General features: G+C 50.1%; 1 protein-coding gene across 1 annotated transcript in view; it reads right to left on the bottom strand.

Annotated features, from left to right (window-relative positions):
• Positions 1-23,117, bottom strand: part of FAM135B (family with sequence similarity 135 member B) — a 183,741-nt gene extending 160,624 nt beyond the window's left edge. The window contains exon 1 of the mRNA XM_047073820.1: positions 23,041-23,117. Coding sequence (XP_046929776.1) covers positions 23,041-23,117 — 77 coding nt within the window. The remainder of the gene's footprint in view (positions 1-23,040) is intronic.
• Between the last annotated feature and the right edge of the window lie 1,305 nt (positions 23,118-24,422).

Consider the following 24,422-nt stretch of genomic DNA (forward strand, 5'->3'; position numbering starts at 1 on the left):
CTCCCTCTCTCTCTGCCCCTCCCCCGTTCATGCTCTGTCTCTCTCTGTCCCAAAAATAAATAAATGTTGAAAAAAAAATTTAAAAAAAAAAAAAAAAGAGAGAGACAGAGAGACAGAGTGGGAGCAGGAGAGGGGCAGAGAGAGAGGGAGACACAGAATCGGAAGCAGGCTCCAGGCTCTGAGCTGTCAGCACAGAGCCTGGCATGGGGCTTGAACCCACGGACCGTGAGATCATGAGCTGAGCTGAAGTTGGAGGCTCAACTGACTGAGCCACCCAGGTGCCCCTATATATATATTTTTTAACGTGTATTTACCACAATTTGTTTGAAATGGGAGAAAATGCAACCTCTCCTGATATGGCTCCACTGCCCTCACACATGACCTCCTGCCATCACAACCCCTCCTGTCCCAAAAGCAAAAACTTAAGGCCTCTCTCTGCAGGGAGGAGATCAAGCTCTCCAAGCAAGGGCAGGGACGGGGTGCTGCGAAAACACCCTCTCACTCTGTCTGGCAAACCTTTACCAACTTCCTGCTGCGCACACTTATTTCAGATGCTCTTGGTGTCCCCAAACCAGCAGATGTGACAAGCACTTTGCCTGGCTAGTGTGTGTCAGGCACTGTGCTAAGCTCTCCGTATCTCCTCACCTACGATCCCCACAAGAACACGGTGAGGTAGGTTACGCGACAGAGAAAACACGTGGACTGAGCTCGGAGAGATGACAGTAGGAACCCAGGTCCCAAGGAAGCAGGGCCCCAGTCAATCCCGGAGCACCCGGGAGCACGTGGATCCAGGCTTGAGTGACAGATCGGGAATTGGGAGCCAGAGAAGTGAAGTGACTCTCCGGGCACCACCAGGCATCTGCCCAGAAGCTCGTCAGCTCATTGTTAGCAGGAATATCCGTCCCTGCTTTGACCTCTAAATTAGCATGGCCGGTGACAAGGTAGCAAAAGGCACAGCCTCCTTTCAGATCCGAGAAGGGCGATGGTGCTTTAACCTGGCCTTATAACAAAGAGCCCTCCAGGTGACTCCAAAGGGACATTGGTACTCAAACTATTCTTAGAACACAGCCATGTGGACCCCTGGGGACCCCTGGGACAGAGCGGGGCGTCTGAGCAGCTGGATGAGCAGGAGACCATGACACTCAGAAAGACTTCATTCTTAGCACAATAAGGTGAATAATCAAAGAATCACTTGGCGGGGGCGCCTGGGGGGCTCAGTCGGTTGAGCGTCCGACTTCGGCTCAGGTCATGATCTTGTGGTCTGTGAGTTCCAGCCCCGCGTCGGGCTCCGTGCTGACAGCTCAGAGCCTGGAGCCTGCTTCCGATTCTGTGTCTCCCTCACTCTCTGCCCCTCCCCTGCTCATGCTCTGTCTCTCTCTCTCTCTCTCTGTCAAAAATAAATAAACATTAAACAAAAAAAAAAATCCCTTGGGGGAAGGAACACAAGAAAATAACAGGGTTCCTCCTCGAAGCCCAGAGTCCCCAGTTCTGGGGGACAGGGTTCACATAGGTCTGTTTGGCCATTTGTTTAATCAAGCATGCACGTGTGTACCCACAAGCACACCTGCACACAGCCATGTGCACCCACAAACATGCCTGCACACAGCCACGCACGCCCACGGACATGCACATGGGCACACACAGCCACACACGCCCAAAGACATGTGCGCGATCTTCAGACCGACCACGATGAACTCTATACGCTCAGAGACCTGTGCCATTTTCTCCCTTAAGTTCATGCCGCGGTAGAAATGTTTGGACTCCTGAAGTACACCTGCCTGTTTCTCCTTTGAGAGTCTGTCCTATAAAGCACAGGTTGCATCCTGATAAGGTTCAAAGGAGAAACCTGGGACGGAGGGCTGGAAAGTAGAGGGAACCTGCAGAGGGAACCGGTTTTCAAGAAGCTTTGGGTTTTCTGCCTCTTGGGATGCACAGGCAGAAGGAGCACGTGGCAGGAGTTCCTTCCTCAACCACGGTAGAAGGGCCTCGGGGCCCATCCCACCTCTGCTTTCCGTTTATGGGCACCAGGGCTGACCCCAAACTGGAGGAACTGTCCCCGCCTCCCACACTGAGCCTGAGCATCCAAGGGGAGATTAGTCCAGGACCAGCCTCCACTACGAGACCGACTCTGTTTTCACAGCCAAAGTCCAAAGGGTAAGACTGCAGCCCTGCCTGGTTATCTTCTACTACACCAGCATCCCATAATGTTCTGCTCCTCCCTGCCCTTGACCGAGCCCTGATCTTGCTGCTGCCTCCCGACCCTGACCACCGTGAACCCTGGAGCGCTCATGTCATAATCAGCAAAAGCCCTCAAACGCTCCCTCCTTGTCCTCAAATGTCTCCTTGTCGTGACCGAAACCACCGTGTTCCCTGAGCACCGGCTCCCTGAAGCCCTCTGCCTTAGGCGCCCGTTTCTTCACAACCTCAGCTGGACTCACAGGCGGAGTGGCTCCCGTGGCCACTTCCAGACCACTGGGACCCCAGCCCCTCGTCCAGCGCGAACGGTAAGCTGGTGCGACTTAGCCATCCCTCCTCACTCCACCTTCCCCTGCTGTCCGTGGACCTCACCGTCCCCCCGCGCCTGCCCTGCCCATGTCACTCTGGTCCACGGACATTCTCCTGCTCCGGGTTGGGTTATTGGATCCCCTGGACCTGAGTTCCTTATCCCTAGAGACCACCTCTTGTCCATCCCATCTCTACAATTCTGTCACATTCTGGTCCTTCTAATCACATAAACTACTCAATACCCAGAGCACTAGTGCCCGCATTCCTTCCCGGACCACAACCCTCTGCCTCCTTCGCTCGTTCAATAAGCGACCACACTGACAGGGTCGTACTCTCTAATCCCTACTCAGCGGCTTCACGTGGAAGCCAGACCCCTGCTCTGCCTCAAGGGAGGGAAGGAAAGAGGCTGGGTGCGGAAGGAGGGGGTGCGTTTTCACTTGGGGGGAGTGGCACGGGTCCCATCTAGAGGCCAGAGGGACCTTCTAAAATGCCAAGTGAGGGGCGCCTGGGTGGCTCAGTCGGTTGAGCGTCCGACTTCAGCTCAGGTCACGATCTCACGGTCCGTGAGTTCGAGCCCCACGTCGGGCTCTGGGCTGATGGCTCAGAGCCTGGAGCCTGCTTCCATTCTGTGTCTCCCCCTCTCTCTGCCCCTCCCCCATTCATGCTCTGTCTCTCTCTGTCTCAAAAATAAATAAAACGTTAAAAATTTAAAAAAAAATAAAAAAATAAAAAAAAATAAAATGCCAAGTGAGCTCTTTTCTGGTTCGTTTGGCATTTTACGAGGTCCCTCTGGCTGTGAGATGGGAGCCTAGCTGGTTCCGTCAGAAGAGGAGGCAACTCTTGATCTTGAGATTGTGAGTTCAAGCCCCGTGTTGGGGGTAGAGCATATTTTTTAAAAAATAAAGAAAACTTCAAAAAAATAAAATGACAGGGCACCTGGGTGGCTCAGTCAGTTAAGCATCTGACTCTTGATTTTGGCTCGGGTCATGATCTCCCGGTTTGTGGGTTCGAGCCGTGCATTGGGCTCTGTACTAACAACATGCAGCCTGCTTGGGATTCTTTCTCTCCCTCTCTCTCTGCCCCTCCCCTGCTTGATCTCGGGCACATGACTGCCCCCCCACACACATACACACACTTTCTATCTCTCAAAATAAATACAGAATTTTTTAAAATAAAATGCCAGGTGAACCATTTCCCTCCCCATGCTATTCCTTCCATGTATTAAGCACACAGTGGCTGCTCCCTTGCTCCCTGTCCACAGTACCCTAAGTGCTGAGATCCACCAGTGAGGAGAACAGGTAAACTCCAGTCCTTGGGCAGCCTTCATCTCGGCAGGAGGATCAAACGAATACAAACACCACAGATGAGCTACCTGTGTGGTTTGCTGCGGGGAGGGGGGTTGGCAGGAAGCTGCAGGTATGAAACGTGACGGGAGAAGGTCACGTGAGCAAAGACTTAACGGGAGATGAGACACTGTGCTGTGCACACATACTGTAAGAATGTCCCAGGTGTGTCCCATAGGCCCCAGGGGTCTGTACAGGCAGAACAGGACCATGGCTTGGAGTGGCCAGAGGGTCACGAAGGGCCTCAGAGGACATAGCCAGGACTTGGGCTTCTGTTCAGAGGGACGTGGGAAGTTTGGTGCAGAGAAGAGACACTCCCTGGCTCCCCTTCTAAAAGGGCCCTCTGGCTGCCGTACTGCCAACACAGGGAGAGTGGGGGCGGGGAGGGCCCAGGGACACCGGGAGGAGGCAGTGACAGGCTCTGTGGGAGGTGACATGGCCTGGATTGGGATGGCAGCAGTGAGGCTGGTGCAGGTAAGTATAAGGTACTTCCTTTGAAGGATAAGAAGGATCAGGAGAGACACAAGAGAAGGAGAAGGGTTAAGAATGGCTCTGAGGTTCAGTCCTGTGTGGCTGCCTGTAATTCTCAAAGGCAGGCTGCTCAAGGTGACACAGGGGAGATGTTCCCTAGGGCATGGAGGCCACACAGAACCTGGCCCTGGCTCACCTTCCAGCGGCCGTGGGGACTTCAGTGTGTTTTCTGGACTAAGGTGTTCCTGCCCGGGGCCTCCCTCCTTCTGCCTGCCCCTCCCGTGGCCTCTTTCCTCTCGCTCAAATTCAGCTATTTTTTAATTAACCTTCAAGTCTCTTCTCAAATGCTACTTCCTCTAAGAGCCTCTCCTGAGCCCTCAATCGAAATGAGGTGTCTCCTGGCATACCTCTACGGCCACCTGCACTTTATATCACAGCGTGCATTCCAAACTGAATTATCCGCTGAGAAAAGGGAGCTTAGGTTTGATGGCTGGCTCTCCCGCCGGACCGACACTCCGTGAGAGCAGGGACTGCTCGGCCTGGGTCACTCCCATGAAAGTGGCATCCGGACCTGTCTCAACTACACAGTAGACACTCAATAAATACCACTTTGTGGTTCAAAAAACCGGCGAGGACGGTCAAAATATGTCAACCCAAATCACCTACTTATCAACAAACTTTAGCTGAGAACCACGCTGCGCCAGCCCTGGGTGGCAAGCCTGGGGAGTAGGAATTGATGGGACCGTGCAGTACAAGCCAGGGAGGTGGTTAGCAGAAGTGGAAGAACAAAGGACGGCATGGAAGGGGCTCCTGACCCAGGCTAAGCCATCCAATGGCCTCCTGAGACAGGTGGCATCTGAGAAAAGACCAGAAAATCTGAGAAGGGGCTCCAGGGAGAATGTGGCAGGTGGATGGATGCTCCAAGCAGGGGAGGGGCAGGTGCAGAGCTCAGAGACTGAGCAGCCTGCATGATTTCGGGTACGATATTTTGCTTTATTCTTTATGCCAGACTGTTTGCTCATGTGTAAAACAGGAAAGATAATATCTGCTCCTGCAGGATAATTAAGTGAAATGATGTAGGTAAACGCCTGGCTCAGTCCCTGGGATATAGCAGGGGCTAAGCCCAAGCTGGTTCATTTTCTTTTCCTATTGCCTATTTGATATATGTATGATGAGAGGAAGAACGAATGAATGAAAGAATGCATTAATGAACAAATCTGTGGATAGATGGATGGACGAACTCAGTAGAGGTATTTTGTGGTCCCATACAAACAATCCTTTCTGCAAGCCAAGATACTCAAAGTGCTAAGATACTCAGCAATGCACAGCATGTACAGCTGACCCTTGAACATGGGAATTGGGGGGGGGGGATGCTCTGACCCCTGTGCAGTCAAAAATCCTCCTGAAACTTCTGACTTCCTATAAAATAGCTAAGAACCCACTGCTACCTGGAAGCCTTACTGATAGTAAGAATGAACACATACTTTGCACGTTGTATGTATTGTATACTGTATTCTGACAATAAAGCAAGCTAGAGCGAAGAAAATGGTACTAAGAACACCCTTAAGAAGAGGGAATACATTCACGGTGCTGCGCTGTACAAAATCCGTGTACCAGTGGAACGTGCACTCCGAACCCGCCTTGTTCAAGGGTCAGCTGTGCAGGAATGCACAAGCATTGCACTGATCCAGGTGCAGGTGTAAATTCTGGACGTGCCACCAACCAGCAGTAGCGATCCCTTGGGCAATCTGCGCAATAACCACAATGATGATGATGATTAATAATAAACAGGGCGAAAATTTATCGGGAACAGTAAGCACACATAATTTTTTGTTTGCAATAACCCTAGGAGGCAGGAACTCTCATTATCTATATTTTTTGGATGCAGGGAGATAGACTAACCTGTCTGCGATGACATTTATTCTGAGGTCTTGGGGCCAGGACTTAAACCCAGGTGCTCCGACATCCAAGCCCAAATCCTGGCCACTGGAAAAATCTCTGAGCCTCTTGGGTCCTCATCTGACTGAGAAGTATCCTCATTATATGATATGTCAAAGATGTAAATGGAACCATCCTACACGAAGTACTTAATATGAATATAAATGCCATCCCCCTTGCTTCACCCACATCCTCCTTACACAAAAGAAGGCTGCTGGACAACCTGAACTCCAAGCGCTGCACTATTCCCACTTGCTAATCGAATCCAACTCAGAACAAGTCTGCGGACCCACCCTTTCGATGGATGGGAACGAGGCAACTTGGGGGAAAGAGTGATTCATTCTCCAAGAGATACGCTTTGGAACACCAGCATCACGCCTCCCACCCCACGTGTGTGCACGCATCCGCACACGTGCACACGCAACGTGATGCAGGAGGCAGAGAAAATCCCAGAAGTTTATAGCAGGCTGCCCACGTGGGATCAGTGTTCCCCTGAACACACTTTGGGGTATTCTGGTTATGAGAGAGAAAAGGCCTCCATGAGGAATCAGGAAATGGGACATTCTGAGAGGATTCTTCCACCACCCAGCTGTCTAAGGACTGACCAGGCAAAGTCCCCTCCAATGTGCCCAGCTCTCTTATTCACATATTCAGTCAACTGACCTGCGTGACACCCAAGCTTCTTTCCAGGACTGCCGGACCTCAGGCCCATACACTTTGGTCACCTTATGGTGCCCACTCTCCATGGGATAATATCCATGGTCTCGACATCCCACGTCCTTGCAATGTGACCTACTTACCTCCCCAGGGTCATCACTCAGCCCGTGCCCTGCCTCACCTGGGGCGGGCGGCTCACTGCAGTTGGTCCGGGGAATCCACAGGTTTAACACCAGAAGTCCTGCAGCCCTGGAGCCCTCTCGGTGCTGAGCAAATCTGGGCGGAATCTACACAAAATCCCCATTCCGCCTACAGGTCAGGCCTTGGCATGTGTTTCCAAATCCCGTTCCCTCTACACAAACTGGGAGATAGCACCTGTTAGGGGTTGAATTGTGCCCCCCCCCCAAAAAAAAGAGATGCTCAAATCCTAATCCCCAGTACCTCAGAATGTGACCTGATTTGGAAAGAGGATCTTTACAGAGGTTTTTCAGTTCCAATGAGGCCATTAGGCTGGGCCCTAATCCAATGACCACTGTCCTTAGAGAAAGGGGAAACGTGGACACTGAGACAGACACGCACAAGGGAAGGTGATGTTTAAAGACACACGGGGGGCACCACGTAAAGATGGAGGCAGAGACAGGAGGGATGTGTCAGCAGAGCAAAGACCATCAGAGACCACCACATGACCACCAGAAGCCAGGACAGAGTCCTGGAGCAGATTCTCCCGCTGAGCCTCAGAAGGGACCGACTCTGCCAGCACCTTGATCTCAGACTTTTAGACTCCAGGTCTGTGAGACAAGGACACTGCCTTGGGTGAGCCGCCCAGTGTTTGGCCCTCCATTATGCAGCCCTGGGAAACCGACACACCACCAAGTCCTGACGCTTACAACAGTTACCTTTGATGTGCTTTCCTGCTGGTCCTGGAAGGGACCCCAGACTCCTGGACATCACACTCAAGGTGCCCGCCACCCTGGTGCAGGGAACACACAGCCCCGGTCCTGTGCGTGTCAACCACAACCTTTACCTCTCGATTCCTTCCATTCAGTTAACACTTGATGAGCAACTATGATGAGCCAGGCCCAGTTACAGACATCCGAGTGACATCAGGGAACACACCAGGCGTCCCCTCTTCCAGGAGCTTACAGCCTACGGTCGGTGTGAGGGAAGGCAGATACCAACCAAAAACATGGAAATGGAGCAAGGTTACCGGTGTTTGTGGGGCCGGAGAACCAGCAGGGTAGGTGGGGGTGAGGGGACTGCAGCTTTAGAGGGTTGGTCAGGGCAGGTGTTTCAAGTTGGGTTTCCTGATACAGAGTCTCTGAGTTGGAAATCTGTGTGCAAACATGTATTGGGGAGTGATCTCAGGAACACCTGCCATGGGAGAGAGAGAACTGGAGGGCGGGAGAGATGGATGGACGGAGATATAACTGCAACAGGAGATTCGGCCAGTCCATGGGGAACTCAGAACCTGGGATGGTCCGTCACAGATGCCCCTGATGGGGGCAAGGGGAACAGGCTTTTGTGGCACCCATCAACCAGTCACTGGATGTCAGCAGCCCTGGAGTGGAGGGAAGGGGTGCATGCAACTTTGGGCAAGGTGGAGACCTCCTAGCTAGGAAACCACCCCCCCCCCCCCGGGAAGGACCCAGATGTGGGAGCCCAGCCGCTCCCAGCTGGAGCCCCTGGCCAGAACATCGCAGCACCCACCACAGGAGAGGGCCTCCAGCAGTGACCTGGAAGAGTCAAGGGGAGATCAGCACAAAGGCTCTACTGCGGGATCATGTCTGGCACAATCAAGGAGCACTAAAGAGACCTCTGTGGCAGGAGGGACATGAAGGAGGGAAGAACAGCATCATCACGGGGCCTCTGGCTTTGTTCACAGCAAACCGAAGGGCTCTTGGAGAGCTGGAACACAGAAGCATCTCTTTAGAAGGATCATCGGGCTTCTACGTTGTGATGGATTAGGGATGGCCGAGGGTGACATCAGAGAGATCAGACAGGGGAGACGATAGTATAAATCCAGATGGGACAGATGGTGGCTTGAACCAGGGCATTAGCAGGAGGGGGTGAGAAATGTCATCTTCAGGATGCATTTTGAAGAGACAGCCAACACGATTTCTGGCTGCAGTGACATGAGGAGGGAGACAGAGAGAAGTCAAGAAGTGGTCGGTCTCGACAACCAGGGAACGGAGTTGCCATTAACCAAGGGTGGGGGGGTGACTGATGGAAGAGGTTTGGGAGGGAAGGTGGAAGATGGGTGTTTGGTCTCTGTGTCACGTAGACAAGATGATAATCGGTCAAACTTGTGCTGGGCAAGTCTGAAATCTGGAAGAGGGAAGGGGCTGATGACATTGACCGGGAAGCCAGTGGCACAGGAATGGTATTTAAATGCAGGGGACCGGGTGACCCAGGAAGTGAATGTCCAGAGAGGGACATTGCCAATTTGATTGGTTAAAGCCTGTGATGTTGAATGGGATGGATGCGTTTTAATAAAGGGCAAGGTTACTTTGCCTTAATCCCAACAACCATGTGCAGTGGTCTTCAACCTGCAACCTATTCCTTGTATTCAGAAACTATGGCTCAGCCGATGGGCCCCAGGCCCCTCCTGGGACGCAAACATCCATTCATCGTCTCTCCTCTTCCTCTCCCTCCCCGCTGCCTCTAAACACTTGAGTCTAAAGATTTATCTCCATTGGGAGTAGGGAGAGACGGGAAGAAATCCCAGTCTGGCCTTCACGCCTATGCCTAATCCTCATTGCCCGATCTGTTTTCTCAATACCCTGTGAGGGGAGAGTATTAGGAACCTTCCCAGCTATAAATAAAGCACACTGGTTCCATTTCATCACTGTTCCTTATGGCTCCACTGCTCACTAAGTCATGGGAAGACAGAGATCAGTGGTGGGATTTGTGCTTTATACAAAGCTTAGAAATTGCTAATCAATAGGATTTGGAACGCAGTAAGAAACCTCTGTCACGTAGCTCAGTAAAGGTCTCCTGCATCATTGCTACCCTGTTCCTGTGAGTACCCTCACCCAGTATATATGAATTCAAACATACGTGTGCTGATCCCCTTCCAGGCAGGCACTGCTCCTCTCTGCTCCAATCTCTGCTCTACGCTTCGGCTAAATGACATTCCAGTCCAAATCTGATCATCCCCCTGCTTAAAACATCCCATACTCAGCCCTCCTGCACCGACTCCTCAAGCAAAAGCTCCAACTCCTTGGTATGCACTTTGCCTCCCCCAGGGGCCCTCTGGGGACTCCTCTCCCACCCCTTTAGCATCAGTTCAGAGAGGCGGCAAGTGGGCCATGGCCACGCCCATCAGCTCTACTTGGCTTGATCACAGGGAACAGCACAGCTCAGTTCAGGAGGCAGGTGAGATTTCCCTCCGCAGGGCCAGCTTCCAGCCTCTGCACACCAGGCTCTCTGGCTCCAAGCTCCCATCTACAGACAAACTGCTCTGACAAAAGCTGGCCTTGACCACCGGAGGCCGAATTCAAGACACTCTGGGTCCCCATACCCTTTGATCTTTCTGCAGGATGTGACCCCAGGGATGCTCCCTCCTTCAGGCTCTCACGTTTCTGCATTTCTTCACTTCTGCCATTTCTCCTCTTTTCTGGTGCTTCTTACACCTCCCCAACAGCTTTAGCTCAGACACTTTCGTGTGTTTCTTCACCTCCAAATGTATTTAAATTGTGATTTTTCTCTTGGGGTCTGTCTTGCCAACAGAATAAAGAACAGTGTCGATAGTCCTGGCTTTGAGGACCGCCAGCCATGAATTCAAACACTGACTCTGCTGCAGATACAGCCAGGTATCTCCGGGCCTCAGTTTACCCACCTGGAAGATGAGCTGGCCCGTTTGCCTAGCTCACAGGGCTGTCAATAGCGCCGAGTGAGCTGACGTACCAAAGGTCCTGGCACACAGTCTGAGCTCCCAAAGGGTCACCGGTCCCTGAAGGGCTTGAGCCAGGCTCAAGTACACCCACGAGCCGACGAATCCCAGCCCGGATTCCTGCCTGTCCTCTGGACTCAGCTCCCGTGTTGCCTCCAGACTGGTGGACACACATCGCCTACCCCAGCTGCCTGGTCCTCCTCTGCCTCGGCTTTATCTGCTCCTTCAAGCCAACAGCTGATTTCGACTGCAACTCCTCTCTCCCCCTCAACACTACTTAAAGGCACCAGTTCTTCTGATTCCTCTGCATCAGCATTTCCCAGGTCTTCTCCCTCCGAGCCATCCTCACTGCCCTCCTCGTTTTCCCCACCCTAAGACCCTAAGTATCCTTCCAAAGAGCCATTTCTACCATGCCCGCAATCACTAACTCCCTTACTTAGACTGTCCCGTAGCCCTCCTTTATCTCTTTATCTACAAGTGCCATCCCAGGCACGGGACACAACACATCAGCCCTTCACCATGACCAGGGCTAGCCCCACCCCGCCCATGCTAGGGAAAAGACCCCCCTCACGCAGCTGTCCTGAGCACCTGAGCACCGTGGCACTTCCCAGGAGAGGCCATGCTTTTTCGTTTCCAGGCCATTGCACATGCGGTTCTCGATGCCTGGGACTCCCTCCCAGCCTTTATCTGATGGGAGAGCCCCCTCTCACAGGCAACCTGTCCCAATGCCTCCAGGGTCGGGGGGAGGGCAGTCCTTGTCCCTGCTTTGCTGTCCTGTTTGGGACATCGATTTCTTGACTTGCATCCCTGACTCCCACAGTCGGCTGTGGATGACTTGAGTTCAGAACTCTGTCTTTCTCATTGTTCTGCCCAGAAATCCTAGGGTAGCACAGAGCCCAACGTCCCCCAAATGAGTAAATCAACAAGTTTATAAATGCATAAACAGAGGAACAGGAAATAAGGCTGATCTGCTTTACCAGGGGCGCTGTGTATGGGAATTCTATGGGAGGGACGCCACATGTTCCCTCTTGAGGAGGATGACATTCAGGAAAGTTCTAATGGGTAAGAGAAAGGGGGAGCAAATGCTCATCGTTGAGGGTTCTATTTAGGGGAAGGACTTGTGTCATGGAGGTGTGGATACATTTGGTTGAGAAAGTGCCTCCCTTGCCTGCCAGTCACCGGCTGGGAGGATTCAATTCCCCGTACGTCATCCTCTCGCAATGCAAGGATATCCAGGCATGTGCAGGGCAGCAAGGAAAGGAAGTCTGAGTCTGATTTCCCCTTGAGTGTGGCACTCGGTAGTTTTGTTGTTTGCAGAAGTACAGAGTGTTTACAGAAGGGATGAAAAAGACATCACAGCATCCGAACATCCATCCTGACCCAAGGGAAACAAACATGCCTGGTAGGGTAGAGACAGAATGCCCGACTCTGGGTCCGAGAACCTCTCCCTCTGGCCACTGGCCACACATGCATACCTGGGCAGACACCGAACCCACGTTAGCCCCCGCGTCCTCTGCAATTTAGGGATAACACTCCCTGTCAAATTATGGGGTTACAAAATTATCAATTTTGTAGTGATCCAGAATTTTAAAATTTTCTTCCCCAGTTAAATTCTGGTGGAGTCTAGTGAGTTGAGACAGAATTCAGGAGATGGTTTCATCAAATGAAACTACAGAGAATTGTTCTAAGAAAGCCTAAAATGTTACCCTTTGGGGGAAACACAGAGCGTGTTGATGAACACAAACATTCACCTATTTTTAGGAAGAGCAGGAAAGGCTCAGCCTTCTACTGGTGACTCCCCTCTTCCCAGAAGTTCCCAAACAGTCACTTCAGAGACCTAAACGTCAGCTTGTGGGACCGCTGGAGCCGTGGAGGGTCCCAGCTTCGGCTACACGCATTTCCAGACTCCTGTGGTTCATAAAAGCTCCTCCCACTGAGCGGGTGGAGATCCACTGCCCGATGCCACAGAGTCCCTGAGAGAGAGCTCAATCCTCAGAGCTTCACACTGCGCCTCCCACAGGGGTTCAGGAGGAGGTGGGATACAGACTTGGGAGTGAGGACTCTTGGGCTGAACGTCATGTCCTTCCTCACCGTGTCGGATGATAAAAGTGCTTGCTCAAATACAGTATTAATCTCTACCAACATTACCAGTGACTTTGAAGCACAAGAAGCAGCCAAATTTAGTCATTTTCAGGATAAATGGTTCATATTATCAAGAGTGAAACGTCTCCAAGTTAAAAAACAAAAAGCAGGGCAAGGGAAAAAATAGAGAACAAACTGGTCTGTTACATTTTGTAAAGGAAAACACATGTGTATATAAAATAGCGTTTTGAGCAATATTGGACAAGAAGAAAAATCAAACAGGAGCCCTCAAGGACCTCACTCCCTTACACCTTCTCCTCTGACCCAAGATCCATTCACAGAACCTTCTAGAGAAGAAACATCTGCGGTTTACTAGAGCTCTACGGACATTTTACGGGAGTTCCCAAAGCAATACTTCAGAAACGTGTTGTGCACTTGGAAGTTGCTAAAAGATACTGTGACCTTCCACAATATACACGCGTGTGGCATCAGCACACATACACCTTAAACTTACTTAACATTATAGGTCAGTTATATCCCATTAAGGCTGGGAACAAAAATAAATGTGGCTTTTTCACTTTGGAGACCTCAAATATGGGGCGAAGAACAGGAAGCAGAGTCTCTCCCACGGAGGCCCATACGGATCAGCATGGAGTCCATTTAGATTTTCCACTGGAAACTTTAAAAACAAAAAACAAAAAAGTAAAACCAAGAAGACTTTACCCCTTCCTGGGGGATTAGTGGTCGTGACTATACAGCATCTGCTCAGGGGCGCCTGGGTGGCTCCGTCGGTTGAGCGTCTGACTCTTGATTTCAGCTCAGGTCGTGATCTCAGGGTTCATGGGTTCAAGCCCTGTGTGGGCTCCACACTGGCAGTGCAGAGCCTGCTTGGGATTCTCTCTCTCCCTGTCTCTACCCTTCCCTTTCTCATGCTCTCTCTCTCTCTCAAAATAAATAAACTTAAAAAAAAAAGCACCTAATTAAAACATAGGAAGGAAGGCCCAGTTCAGACTCTGGCCAGATCAGCGGCCCCTTTCAGGCCATCTCGGCTAGCACTGCAGGGCCCAGACCTCTGTCTACCGAGGAGCTTTACAAATACGACCTCGCTGGCTTCCAACAACGATCCTGCAAAACCACGGAAGGAACAGAGACCAGAGGTTAGCAACTTGCCTGTGGGCAGCCGGCTGATAACAGAAGACACAGAATCCAAATCAAGATGTGTCTGTGCTCATTCCTTCTATCGCCTTCAGGACCAGACGCCTTTCGCTCCCCTGAGGGGCCTGCCTTGTGTTCTTGTAACCACTTTGAGTTCAAAACTAGAAAGGGCCACACTGCCCAGGGGCTTCTGCCTCTTCTGTGATGCCCCCAGGGGGCACACAGGCCTGTGGGCAGCTCACCAGAGGCATGTTCACCTCTACAGGCCACACTCAGCCCCCTGGAAGGGTCTCTTCTTCACAGGCCTGCTGAGCATGTCCTCAGCCAGGGGTTAGGAGGATAAAAGGCTTAAAGCAGCAGGCTCAGGAAGTCACAGATGCAAAGGCAAAAGAAGAGAAAAATGAGACAGGGCAATTGTTGACAGGAATGTGGACTTTCTGGAAAAATAATCCAGAATGTCCAACTTACACATCAGTACTTGAGCCACCGTCACAGGAAAACTTCTAACGATGACTGTTTACAGGGAGATCAAATTCTTATTAAAACAATAATAAGGAATTTTATTCTTAGAGACTCTGGAGCCTACCCACATTCCCCCTGCTAGATGGAGCCCTTGACTCTGAGTGATAGAAATCCTAAATCACACTGACTTGCACACAAAGGGCGTCTGTGGGCTTGCACATGTGGAGAGTCACAGGACTGAACTGGTGTATTATTAGACCCATGGCCTCTTACCCACTGACCGCTCATCAGGGCGCTCGCCCTGTCTCTGCAGCAAATGTGCCCTGGTCAAAGCCAAAGCCCTGGAGACGCTCACCCGGTGGGTTCACATGCACCCCGAACTCCCTGGGCCATAGCTGGGGCGCTCCTCTACCCGGCAAAGCTGCATGTCCAATGGGGCTCGCAACCGTTTATAATCCCTGCTCCCTTTCAAAAGTGAGGGAATGAATGGGAAGGATCGCAACATATTTTAATAAGAGAAGTGAAGGAAAGGATTGTTTCTGACAGAACCAGACAAATCAATTAATTGATCTCTGGCGAGTAAAGATAATTGTATTTCTGAGTCTATTAAGGCACATCAGGGCTGGTTAACTCATTTCACAGGGAGCTGGCTGTCGCTGGCCATTAGGCTCTGGTGGGGATGTCGAGGCATAAACACAAGATGGCATTTTCTTCCAGGAGGCCCTTGACTTATGGCTCAACCGTGTTCACTCTGGTAGAGAAAAGGCGTGTGAGTTCGTTCAAAGTGGTTTTCAATCCTAATAGTTCCATGGGTGTCTGACCTTAGACATCAGATCTGATAATACTGATTGCGGGCCGTTTCGTGCAACTCTTGTGTGGGGACGACAGAATTTATCTGTAATCATCTACAACCTCCGGGGCAGAAAATCTTCTAAGTGATATTGAAGAGGAGGTGTGGAGGAAAGGCCAGGAGATGAATCTGACCGTCGGGGAAAACCTGCACTCTGAAAGAAAGTCAGTTTGATGTAGAGCTTTGTCTGACTTAAGATTTAAAGTCAAATATGAATACGTTTTCAAGGACAAATGCTAGCTCCCTTTTCGGCGAACAGTAGTAGGAATGAAGGTTCACAACCTCATATATAGGCACAAATGAGATATAAGAAATTGATGACTTAGGACATCCACATAATGGGTTTACGCTTAGTTGTCCACTTACGTATTTCCTTACGAGAAAATAGTTGTAAATAAAATAAAACCCTCCACTCTGGCTTCCAGAATCCACACTGGAAAGCCAACACGGGCTCTCCATGGGTTCGTGAACAAAGGGCTTGTATGTGCAAAGGGAGGCAAGGTCTGGTCTCCTACAGGGAAACTTGACAAGTGCTGATGCCTGGGGTCCCGCCCTAGAGATTATTTATTTAATTAGTCTGCAGGGTAGATTTTTGGGTTCTGCCGATGATTCTAGCACATGGCCTAGTCCGACACTGTCATAGAAACGTCCTGCGCTGTTCAACCAGACTCACCTGGAAAACACGTGAAAACATGGTTTTCTCAGCCTCACAACCAGCCATCCTGACTTGGTTATATCTGAGCCAGGACCAAAACTCTGCATCTCTAACAGCAGCAGAATGGTGACTAGCCACACTTTGAGGTGCATCGATTTAAATAGTACATTGGGGGGTGGGGGTAGGCGCCTGGGTGGCTCAATCGGTTGAGCGTCCGACTTTGGTTCAGGTCATGATCTCATGGTTTGTGGGATCGAGCCCTACATCAGGCTCTGTGCTGTCGGCACGGAGCCTGCTTCGGATCCTCCATCCAACTATCTCTCCGCCGCTCCCCACCACGTGCATACACTCTCTTTCTCTCTCTCTCTCTCAAAAATAAATAAACTTTAAAAAAAATAAATAGCATATTAGGAATTAGGAACTGTTTTCTCATGATTAATATCATTTAATAAAGATCCACGTGACCCCACCTGAGTTGCAGGAAGTTCTGAAAGCAGCAGAAAGTTCGACCCAGGCAAACACAAGCTGTCATTGATCTCCTAGGAGGCACCAGGCCCCATACTGGGCTGGGCACTGGCCATATAAAGTCACATAGGATTGGGTCTTTACCCTGAAGGAGCCTAAGGCCATTTGACAAGAGAACAAAGCCAGAAAGGACAACCACTGTTATCTCAGCATGTCTGTGACATTAACATCACTATAGTGGCCAGTGGAAGGAGGGACTGGCTCTCTTAAGTTCTGTGATCCCCCTCCCCCCTTTCTTTCTTTCTGTTCACTTCACCGTGGCCTTCTGGGTAGGCTCCGCTTCCCGACACCAGCGGGCCATTCTGTGGTCCTGCCCTTCCAGGTCCTCTGCACGGCTGACTGCCACCCACCTTTCAAGCGACAGCTCTGTGTGATCCACTGCCAGGGCCCCTCCTCTGACTCTGCCCACAGGCTGGCGTTCCTCTGCTGTTTCTCTGCACAGCACCCCAAGCCTGTCTTTGTCACAGAACTTACCGCACATCGTGGCCATTTCCTATGTGTGTGTCTGCCTCCCTCGTCAGCCGGTAAACACTCTGCGGGCACAAGTCTCCCATCTCCACGTTTCTAGAGCCTATTACAACAGTGTATGCTCATTAGCGTCTATAGCAATGACTGTGTGAGTGGACGGCAGAGTAAAACAAGACAGACAGGCTTTAAGAATATGGGAACGAGGTGTTCATAAAAACTGGGCTGAATGCAGTAGGTAAATATCAATGTACAGAAATAGTTTGCACAGGAGGTTATATTTAAGGTGGAGCTTGGTAGGGTAGAATTTTCGAGGTAGGTATTAGAAGGACAAGGGTCAAGACTGACCCGAGCACAGACAATAAGGCACAGAAGTTTAAGGTCAAACCATTCGGGGTGTGAGGGGTGGGAGCGCGAGCAAGCTGGAGGGCTGTACCCAGGAAGGCACAGCCGGCACACCAACCCTTTCGGATGGTGACTCCGTTAATCACATTAAGGACAAGCAGGGGGCAAGGATTCATTAGTAGGAATGACAACGTAGACAGTACCTGGGAGATACCAGGCACCACGCTAGGTGCTCTGCGTGTATTAATTAGTGCAACTAATACCATAAGACTTCTGATGACCCCATGAGACTGTGTCATAGACACTTCACAGGTGACAAAACGGTGGCTCTCTGCATTCTGAAAGGATATTTTCACGCCCTCAGAGCTTACAAGTGTCAGAGTCTGGCTTCACGTTCAGGTCTGACCCCCAGGCCAGGCTCCCCAGGCCTCCCTGCCTTTTTGTCAGGACGAGTCTTGCTGCCGAGCACGGGTTGACAATTCACCAATGTCTGTTGACCGGTTTCAGGAGAGGCTTTTCCTTTGGGAATTGTCTTCAGTCAATGTAGACTTTGGATAAATGCAAGTTGACTGTTTGCTCAAAGCAAACATCACCCAAAGGCAACATGCATTCTGGGACTAGAAAAACCATCCACAAATGTAAATGTGCTAGGGGCGCCTGGGTGGCGCAGTCGGTTAAGCGTCCGACTTCAGCCAGGTCACGATCTCGCGGTCCGGGAGTTCGAGCCCCGCGTCGGGCTCTGGGCTGATGGCTCAGAGCCTGGAGCCTGCTTCCGATTCTGTGTCTCCCTCTCTCTCTGCCCCTCCCCCGTTCATGCTCTGTCTCTTTCTGTCCCAAAAATAAATAAACGTTTAAAAAAAAAGTCTTTAAAATGTGCTAGAAGCAAATAATCCCCGGTCGGGGCAAAATCTCGAGCAATATGCTCAGTTCTGCATCCACGTGGTTCTGGTCCAGCATCTCACAACGGGCAGTGATGCTCTGGGACGTCGGATGGAGGTACAAGGGGCATTTCTCATCAACTGGAGAAACAGTTGTAACTTGGACGGCCACAGTCAAATTCAGTCTAAGGGCACACTCCTTCTTCTGCAACCCCCAACTCTAATTTCTACCTCCTGGAGAGTCTTGAGGTACATCCTCACACCCCCAAAATGGGCCAGCCTCCCCAGATGCTGCCTTCTTTTCCTTGAATGGCCTGTGGAAATCCTCCGTTTTCTTTCATGCGGTGGGCAACTTGCCCACTAGGCTTGGATGGCGGTCATCACTCCCCCATGGAGTGCTTGCTGGTAAGGTAACTACATCTCACTGTGAGCACGGCTCCTGCAGGATTCAGGGCAGGAAAATCCTTAGTGATTGAGCACCACAGACCGCGCCTGTCAGGATCCCCTCTGGCAGATGCAGAATCCTGGCTGGCACCACGCTTAGCCCGTCCGCGACTCCCTGCAGACTGGGCTTAGGGGACTGGGGGCTCTTAATGTCAAGGTCTTATTGCTGATGGGGCCCTAGAGATCTTAGAACCCACTCCATCCCTGTAAGAGGTCTGACTGCTTCACCTAATGACGTCCCAGCCTGTCCACGGCCACCCATGGACGTCCCAACCTGTCCACGGCCATAGCTGCTATGAAGCCCACCCTCAAGCATGTTCAGTCACAAGATAATACCCTCATGCACATCAACGTCCAACACCACAGAGTGCTAGCATGAGGAGCTGGAGGAAATCTGTGAGATCCCTTGTCCCACTAGACCAGTGGCCACCAAGTGCCAGTGATTTCATAAAGTAGAAACGTCTTCAAGCGTGCAACCCCACTATATGTACATTTATTTATAATCACATGCACGTACAGTTGTATACTCCTATGCGATGTGCATTATAAGTATAGAAAAAGGTCTTTGCAAAGATCAGAGAAGGAATGTAATAATCCATGTTTTAAAAATCAATTACTTTTATATTAAAGGAACACATAACCTTTTTGCTCTTACTAAAAATATACATAGTGCAGTGATTCAATGTTCGGATAAATATCAGACTTTGGTGGTGAGCGCAGGGTTACGCAAAATGACTCCCCAAAACACATGGATCTAGAGGATCTTAGGCTTGCTGAGAGAGTCATGGGTTCCACGCTCGTCTTGTAACCCCCTTAACCAACGGCACGGGGCCCTCTTTGAGTTCTGGATGTGTCCCTAGAAATGTCTTGCTAATGGATATGATCTCATACAAGACCTCGTCAATGCCTGAAGGCCCAGAATACAATCAGGACAAGGTGCGTTATGAATAATTATGGTGACAAAGCCACATATCAGATCGTTGTTTTAAATGAGTTCAAATCTCTCAGTCTGCTAATTTGGGCATCTGATCAGCCTGTCACTCCACCTCCGCGTGTGTGTGACCAGGCTTGTGCAAGAGAGGACCAGTGTGGTTCTGTCATTCCTGCTGTTTGCTATGCTTTAATTATTAATGCCACCTTCAATTCATGACGGCCTTACGGTATCTGTTCTGAAGCCACTTGCTAGTCTGTGACGGTTGGTGCAGTTAAAGGTAGAAAACAATTTACAGGTGCGGGTAACTGCCCAGTCACAAACTGCAGTATTTTGCATTGCGAGGGTGAGGTCGTCAGCTCATGTGTGCTGTGGGACAGCCCTCTTTTATTTGATGCTGGAGCTACTAAGTGGGATTCGTCACTGTGTGCCGTGTGGACACAACAAGGTTTCCAGGATCAGTGTGGATTCTAATTATTAGCGAAGCTTGATTTCTCTCTTAGTTTTGATTAAAACCATCGTAAGCAGAAGTGTTAGTATTTTCTGCCCACATCTTGGTGGATATTTTGTGCAGCCCTGGGGAGAAGGCAGCCCACTTTGGAGACCAGGCTCATTTATCAGACCCCGAGCAATTCAGCCCCAGAGCCCCACTCTGCTACGTTACAGGTGTGTAGCATTTCACTGCCCTGATCCCAGTTACCTGTCGGTCAAAATAAAGATAATATCACTCATTCTCTGGTTGGTTATGAGGATTTAGGAGATATTGAATAGGAGTGCCTCACACTATGATAGACACATGACATTATCAGAAATGCTTCCCTTCTCGTAAATGTAGAATCTGAAAGGCAGAGTGGAAGGACACGCCAGAGGAGCTCCAAGAAGCAGTAACCAAGCCGGGACTCGGGAGGTCCGGCCCCAAGCCCAGACCCTTCTCACTCCACCATACAACTTCTGACCAAGTGAGGAGGGCGATGAGCTTGACCCACGGTGACGGGTTTCCAGAGGAGGCAGAGTTTTGCTCCCTCAAAAATCCAGCTCCAGAACTCCTAGGCGCCCCTGTCCCTGGAACAGAACTGGTCCCAGGATCGTTTCCTTTTCCCCTCACCATCTGATTCAGGTCGCCCACCAAAACGGCTCGGCCACCGAATTTTACCTTATGTAAGAAGGGGCCATAACATATAAGAGGCACTTGAAGCATTAATTTCAGCCTCCTTTTGAACCTGGAGACTAACCTTGGGTGGCAAGATTGTCAAAGTGTCACAGATTGGTCCCCTTCCATCAAGAGACTGTCTCTGTTTCTCTACCCTGAACCCAGACTGTTCTCGCACTTGGCTTTGGCCAGCAGAAGGCCACCTGTGCAGGGTAGAAACCACCCCGTGCAAGCCTGAGGACAGCTGGCAGGAGGCTGTGTGTCTTTCCACTCCTGCTCGGAGGACTTACCTGCCAGGTAGACAAGCCCGGCTCGCCTGCTGCCTCCAGCATTTGGATTTTCCACTTGGTGAGACAAATAATGAAAATCCTTTCCTCATTAATCCAGAATACCCTACAACCTGCTCCAGCTTGGTAGAACCTTCCCGACTGGAGCCCGGCTCCCATCGCCTGCCCTCCCTGAGATACATGAGCTACATCGAAAGCTGTTGTTTTAAGCCACTAAGGTTTAAGGTGGTTGGTTACAGAGCAAAAACAAACGTTTAGATGGAACCGCTTAAAAACATAAAGTTGAACAAAAATCACAACGGCTGCACTAATGCTTGGGCAAATCTTAATTTTTAAAGTAACCTTTTCCTTTTTTCCGCAAGCCTCCCCTCCTCCCTTCTTTGGTTTCAGGAATGTGGTACCATCCCTGAAAAAGACCAAGGACTAAGGAGGCTGGCAGCACATACTCCATTCCTATCGAAAGCGGCTAGATCCTGTATGTCCCTATAAAACACTCCAGCCCCGTCCTCTGGGAAGACTTGCAAGTTTTTGAAGGCCATAGCCTGCTTCAGCCTCCTTTTCCCAGCAAAGCAATAAAGCTATTGTTCCTCTTTAACCCAAACGCTGTCTTCGAGTTATATTTTGGCTCCGAAGCACAGAGGTGGTTTTCCACAACATAGATGCCTCCTGTTTGGCTCTGTTAACCTGAACACATCACAAACTCAGTTACTATGAACTTAGTCCCCCTGGTCTGCAACACAAGGAAAGTAGTAGCAGTCACTGTGAGTACACGGCCCTGGTCCGGGTCTGGATGCTTTACGTAAGCATTTCACCTTATTATTATTTGCAGTGACCCTGAGAGGTAAGTCTATCGTGACGACCTAATGCGATCATGCGTGTGAAACGCCAAAATCAGAGTATGTCCTCAAACACTGCAAGCGACTACGTTCTACTTCTGTACTTACAGAGGACATCATACATTTTCAGTCTGTGAGAAATGGAGGCACAGGTTTTACGATGCGCAACTTTGGGAGATGGCCCCACACATGCTGGTCGTGCAGACACCTTTTATCATCAGAGCTACCCAAGCAAGCCTCATGTCCCATAAATTCACTTCCCCCTCAAACTGACTACTGTATGCAATGGAAATAGCAACTCGGAGGAGAGAAGATAGACGAAAGGGCAGGAGGGAGGGGAGAGATTCGCGTTCTCAAGTGTCTGTCAATATATGGGTGATTTTCAACTGTACTAAACATTTGGATTTTACACTTGACAGGAAAAATAATGAAAATCCTTTCCTCATGAATCCAAATGCCCTACAACCTGCCCTTATCATCTCCACTCCCTGCCAGGAAAAATACACACAAACACCCCATTGGGCGCCTGAGTGGCTCACTCGATTAAGCGTCTGACTTCAGCTCAGGTCATGATCTCATGGTTCGTGGGTTCAAGCCCCACGTCAGGCTCTGTGCTGACAGCTCAGAGCCTGGAGCCTGCTTTGGATTCCGTGTCTCCCTCTCTTTGCCCCTCTCCTAATCACGCTCTGTCTCTCTCTCTCTCTCTCTCTCTCTCTCTCTTATCTCTCAAAGATGAATAAATGTTAAAAAAAATTAAACACACACACACACACACACACACACGACCCTGAACAACAATGAGGTCCAGGGCACCCACCCACCTCCACGCAGTCAAAAATCATGAAGGACTTTTGCCTCTCCAAAAACTTAACTACTAACAGTCTACTGTTGACCAGAAGCCTTACTGATAACTGACAACATAGTCAACTACACATATTTTGTATGTTATATTACATACTATATTCTTACACGAAAGTAAGCTAGAGAAAAGAATATGTTATTAAGAAAATGATAGAGAAGTGACATTCGCAATACTATATTGTATTTAAAAATCCATGTACTGTGGACCTGCACAGTTTAAACACGTGTGGTTCAGGGGTCAACTGTATATGTACACACACACACACACACACACACACACACAAATAGAAAGAGTGACGCATACTTACCCTCTCTGAAAGAGATCCACATTATAAAATTTATGTAGCTCTACAGAAAACTCAACCGTTCCTTGTACTTCAGACATGATCTTTTTGGTTCATTACCTGAAAAACAAGAGAGAAATTAACAGCTTGAGATCACGTCAGCCAAACACAGAGAGCCTGGGCTTCCACGAGGGGGACCCAAGTATCTGACCAATGAGGACCACAGTGTGCCCACTGGATGTCATCACTCAGAGTTTCCTTTAAAGGAAAAGACACACAGAGAGGAAGACACACTTAATGTCACTCGGCTCACACCGGAAGGAAGGGACTTGAACCCAGTTATCCTAATCCTAAGGCGGGTTAGTCTACCGCCTTGCTTATCTGTCGGTGCCATGGAGGCAACAGCGTCCCAGTGATGAGCATGTGCCTCACAGCCAACGGGGCTACAATCCCTGCTTTTCTGCTTTCTACCTGTGTCGCTTAATGTCTCCTTATCTGTAACGTGAGCCCTCATAACGGCACAAAACTCATAGCTAATGGACAGATTAAATGAGTCTACCACACGGAGCACTTTGCACATGTCCTGACATGCGTAATGATTAATAACAGTAACTGAAAACGACGTTATCGTTGTTAGCATAAATACCACCTCTACAGTGCTGAGGTGCCCGGGGTGGCAAGGACAGATGTGTTTTCTACCAAGCACGGTAGGCAGAGGGAGCGGGTGCCGTTGCCAAGCAGATGCTGAGCCCAACTTGACAGAATGCTAATTTTCCAAGCTAGGAGACCGCAGGGCCAACCACAAGAGGGTTGGGTGGGAAATTAAAATAGTCCAAGCCTTGGTTTGCCATAGGAAAACTCAAGGTCAACTCAAGGTAGGCTGTTTTCTGAGGATATGAAACCATCTAGATACCAGTGATTTGGAGGAAGGGAAAGGAAGTGACTTTTATGGAGCACCCACTATATTCTTGCTGCTGCATAGAGTATTTTATGTAAGTTGCCTGATTTTGTCCAAGAAGAAATTTGTGACCAAGCTTCTTGCCGCATAACACAGATAAGGAAGGGGATCCGAGAGGCTCTAATCTGGAGCCGTCTTCTTCATCTTGCTTTTGCTCAAGCAGTGTGTACCTTAGAAGGTGCCCTCACTTTTCCCAAGCCTCAGTTTGCCACCATGCATAATGGGGTGATACGAGCTACCGGGAGGAGTCTGCAGAGGACGGGAGGTAATCACTTGCAAAGAGCAGGTTCTTGGGGGAAGCAGCAGGTGGTCACTGGGTGGGAGCTGACGTGATCCTGGGGACAGGACAGTGAGTGAGAGGAAGGAGAGAAGCTAAGAGGGTCTCTCTTAGCTGACACCTAGGTCTCCTTTCAAAGCCCCTCTTCCTTCGGCTCCCCAGATGCCTCAA

This window comes from Lynx rufus, unplaced genomic scaffold, assembly GCF_022079265.1.
Source record: "Lynx rufus isolate CCGP_SWC_20201006 ecotype Redwood Valley unplaced genomic scaffold, mLynRuf1.p SCAF_12, whole genome shotgun sequence".
NCBI lineage: Eukaryota > Metazoa > Chordata > Mammalia > Carnivora > Felidae > Lynx > Lynx rufus.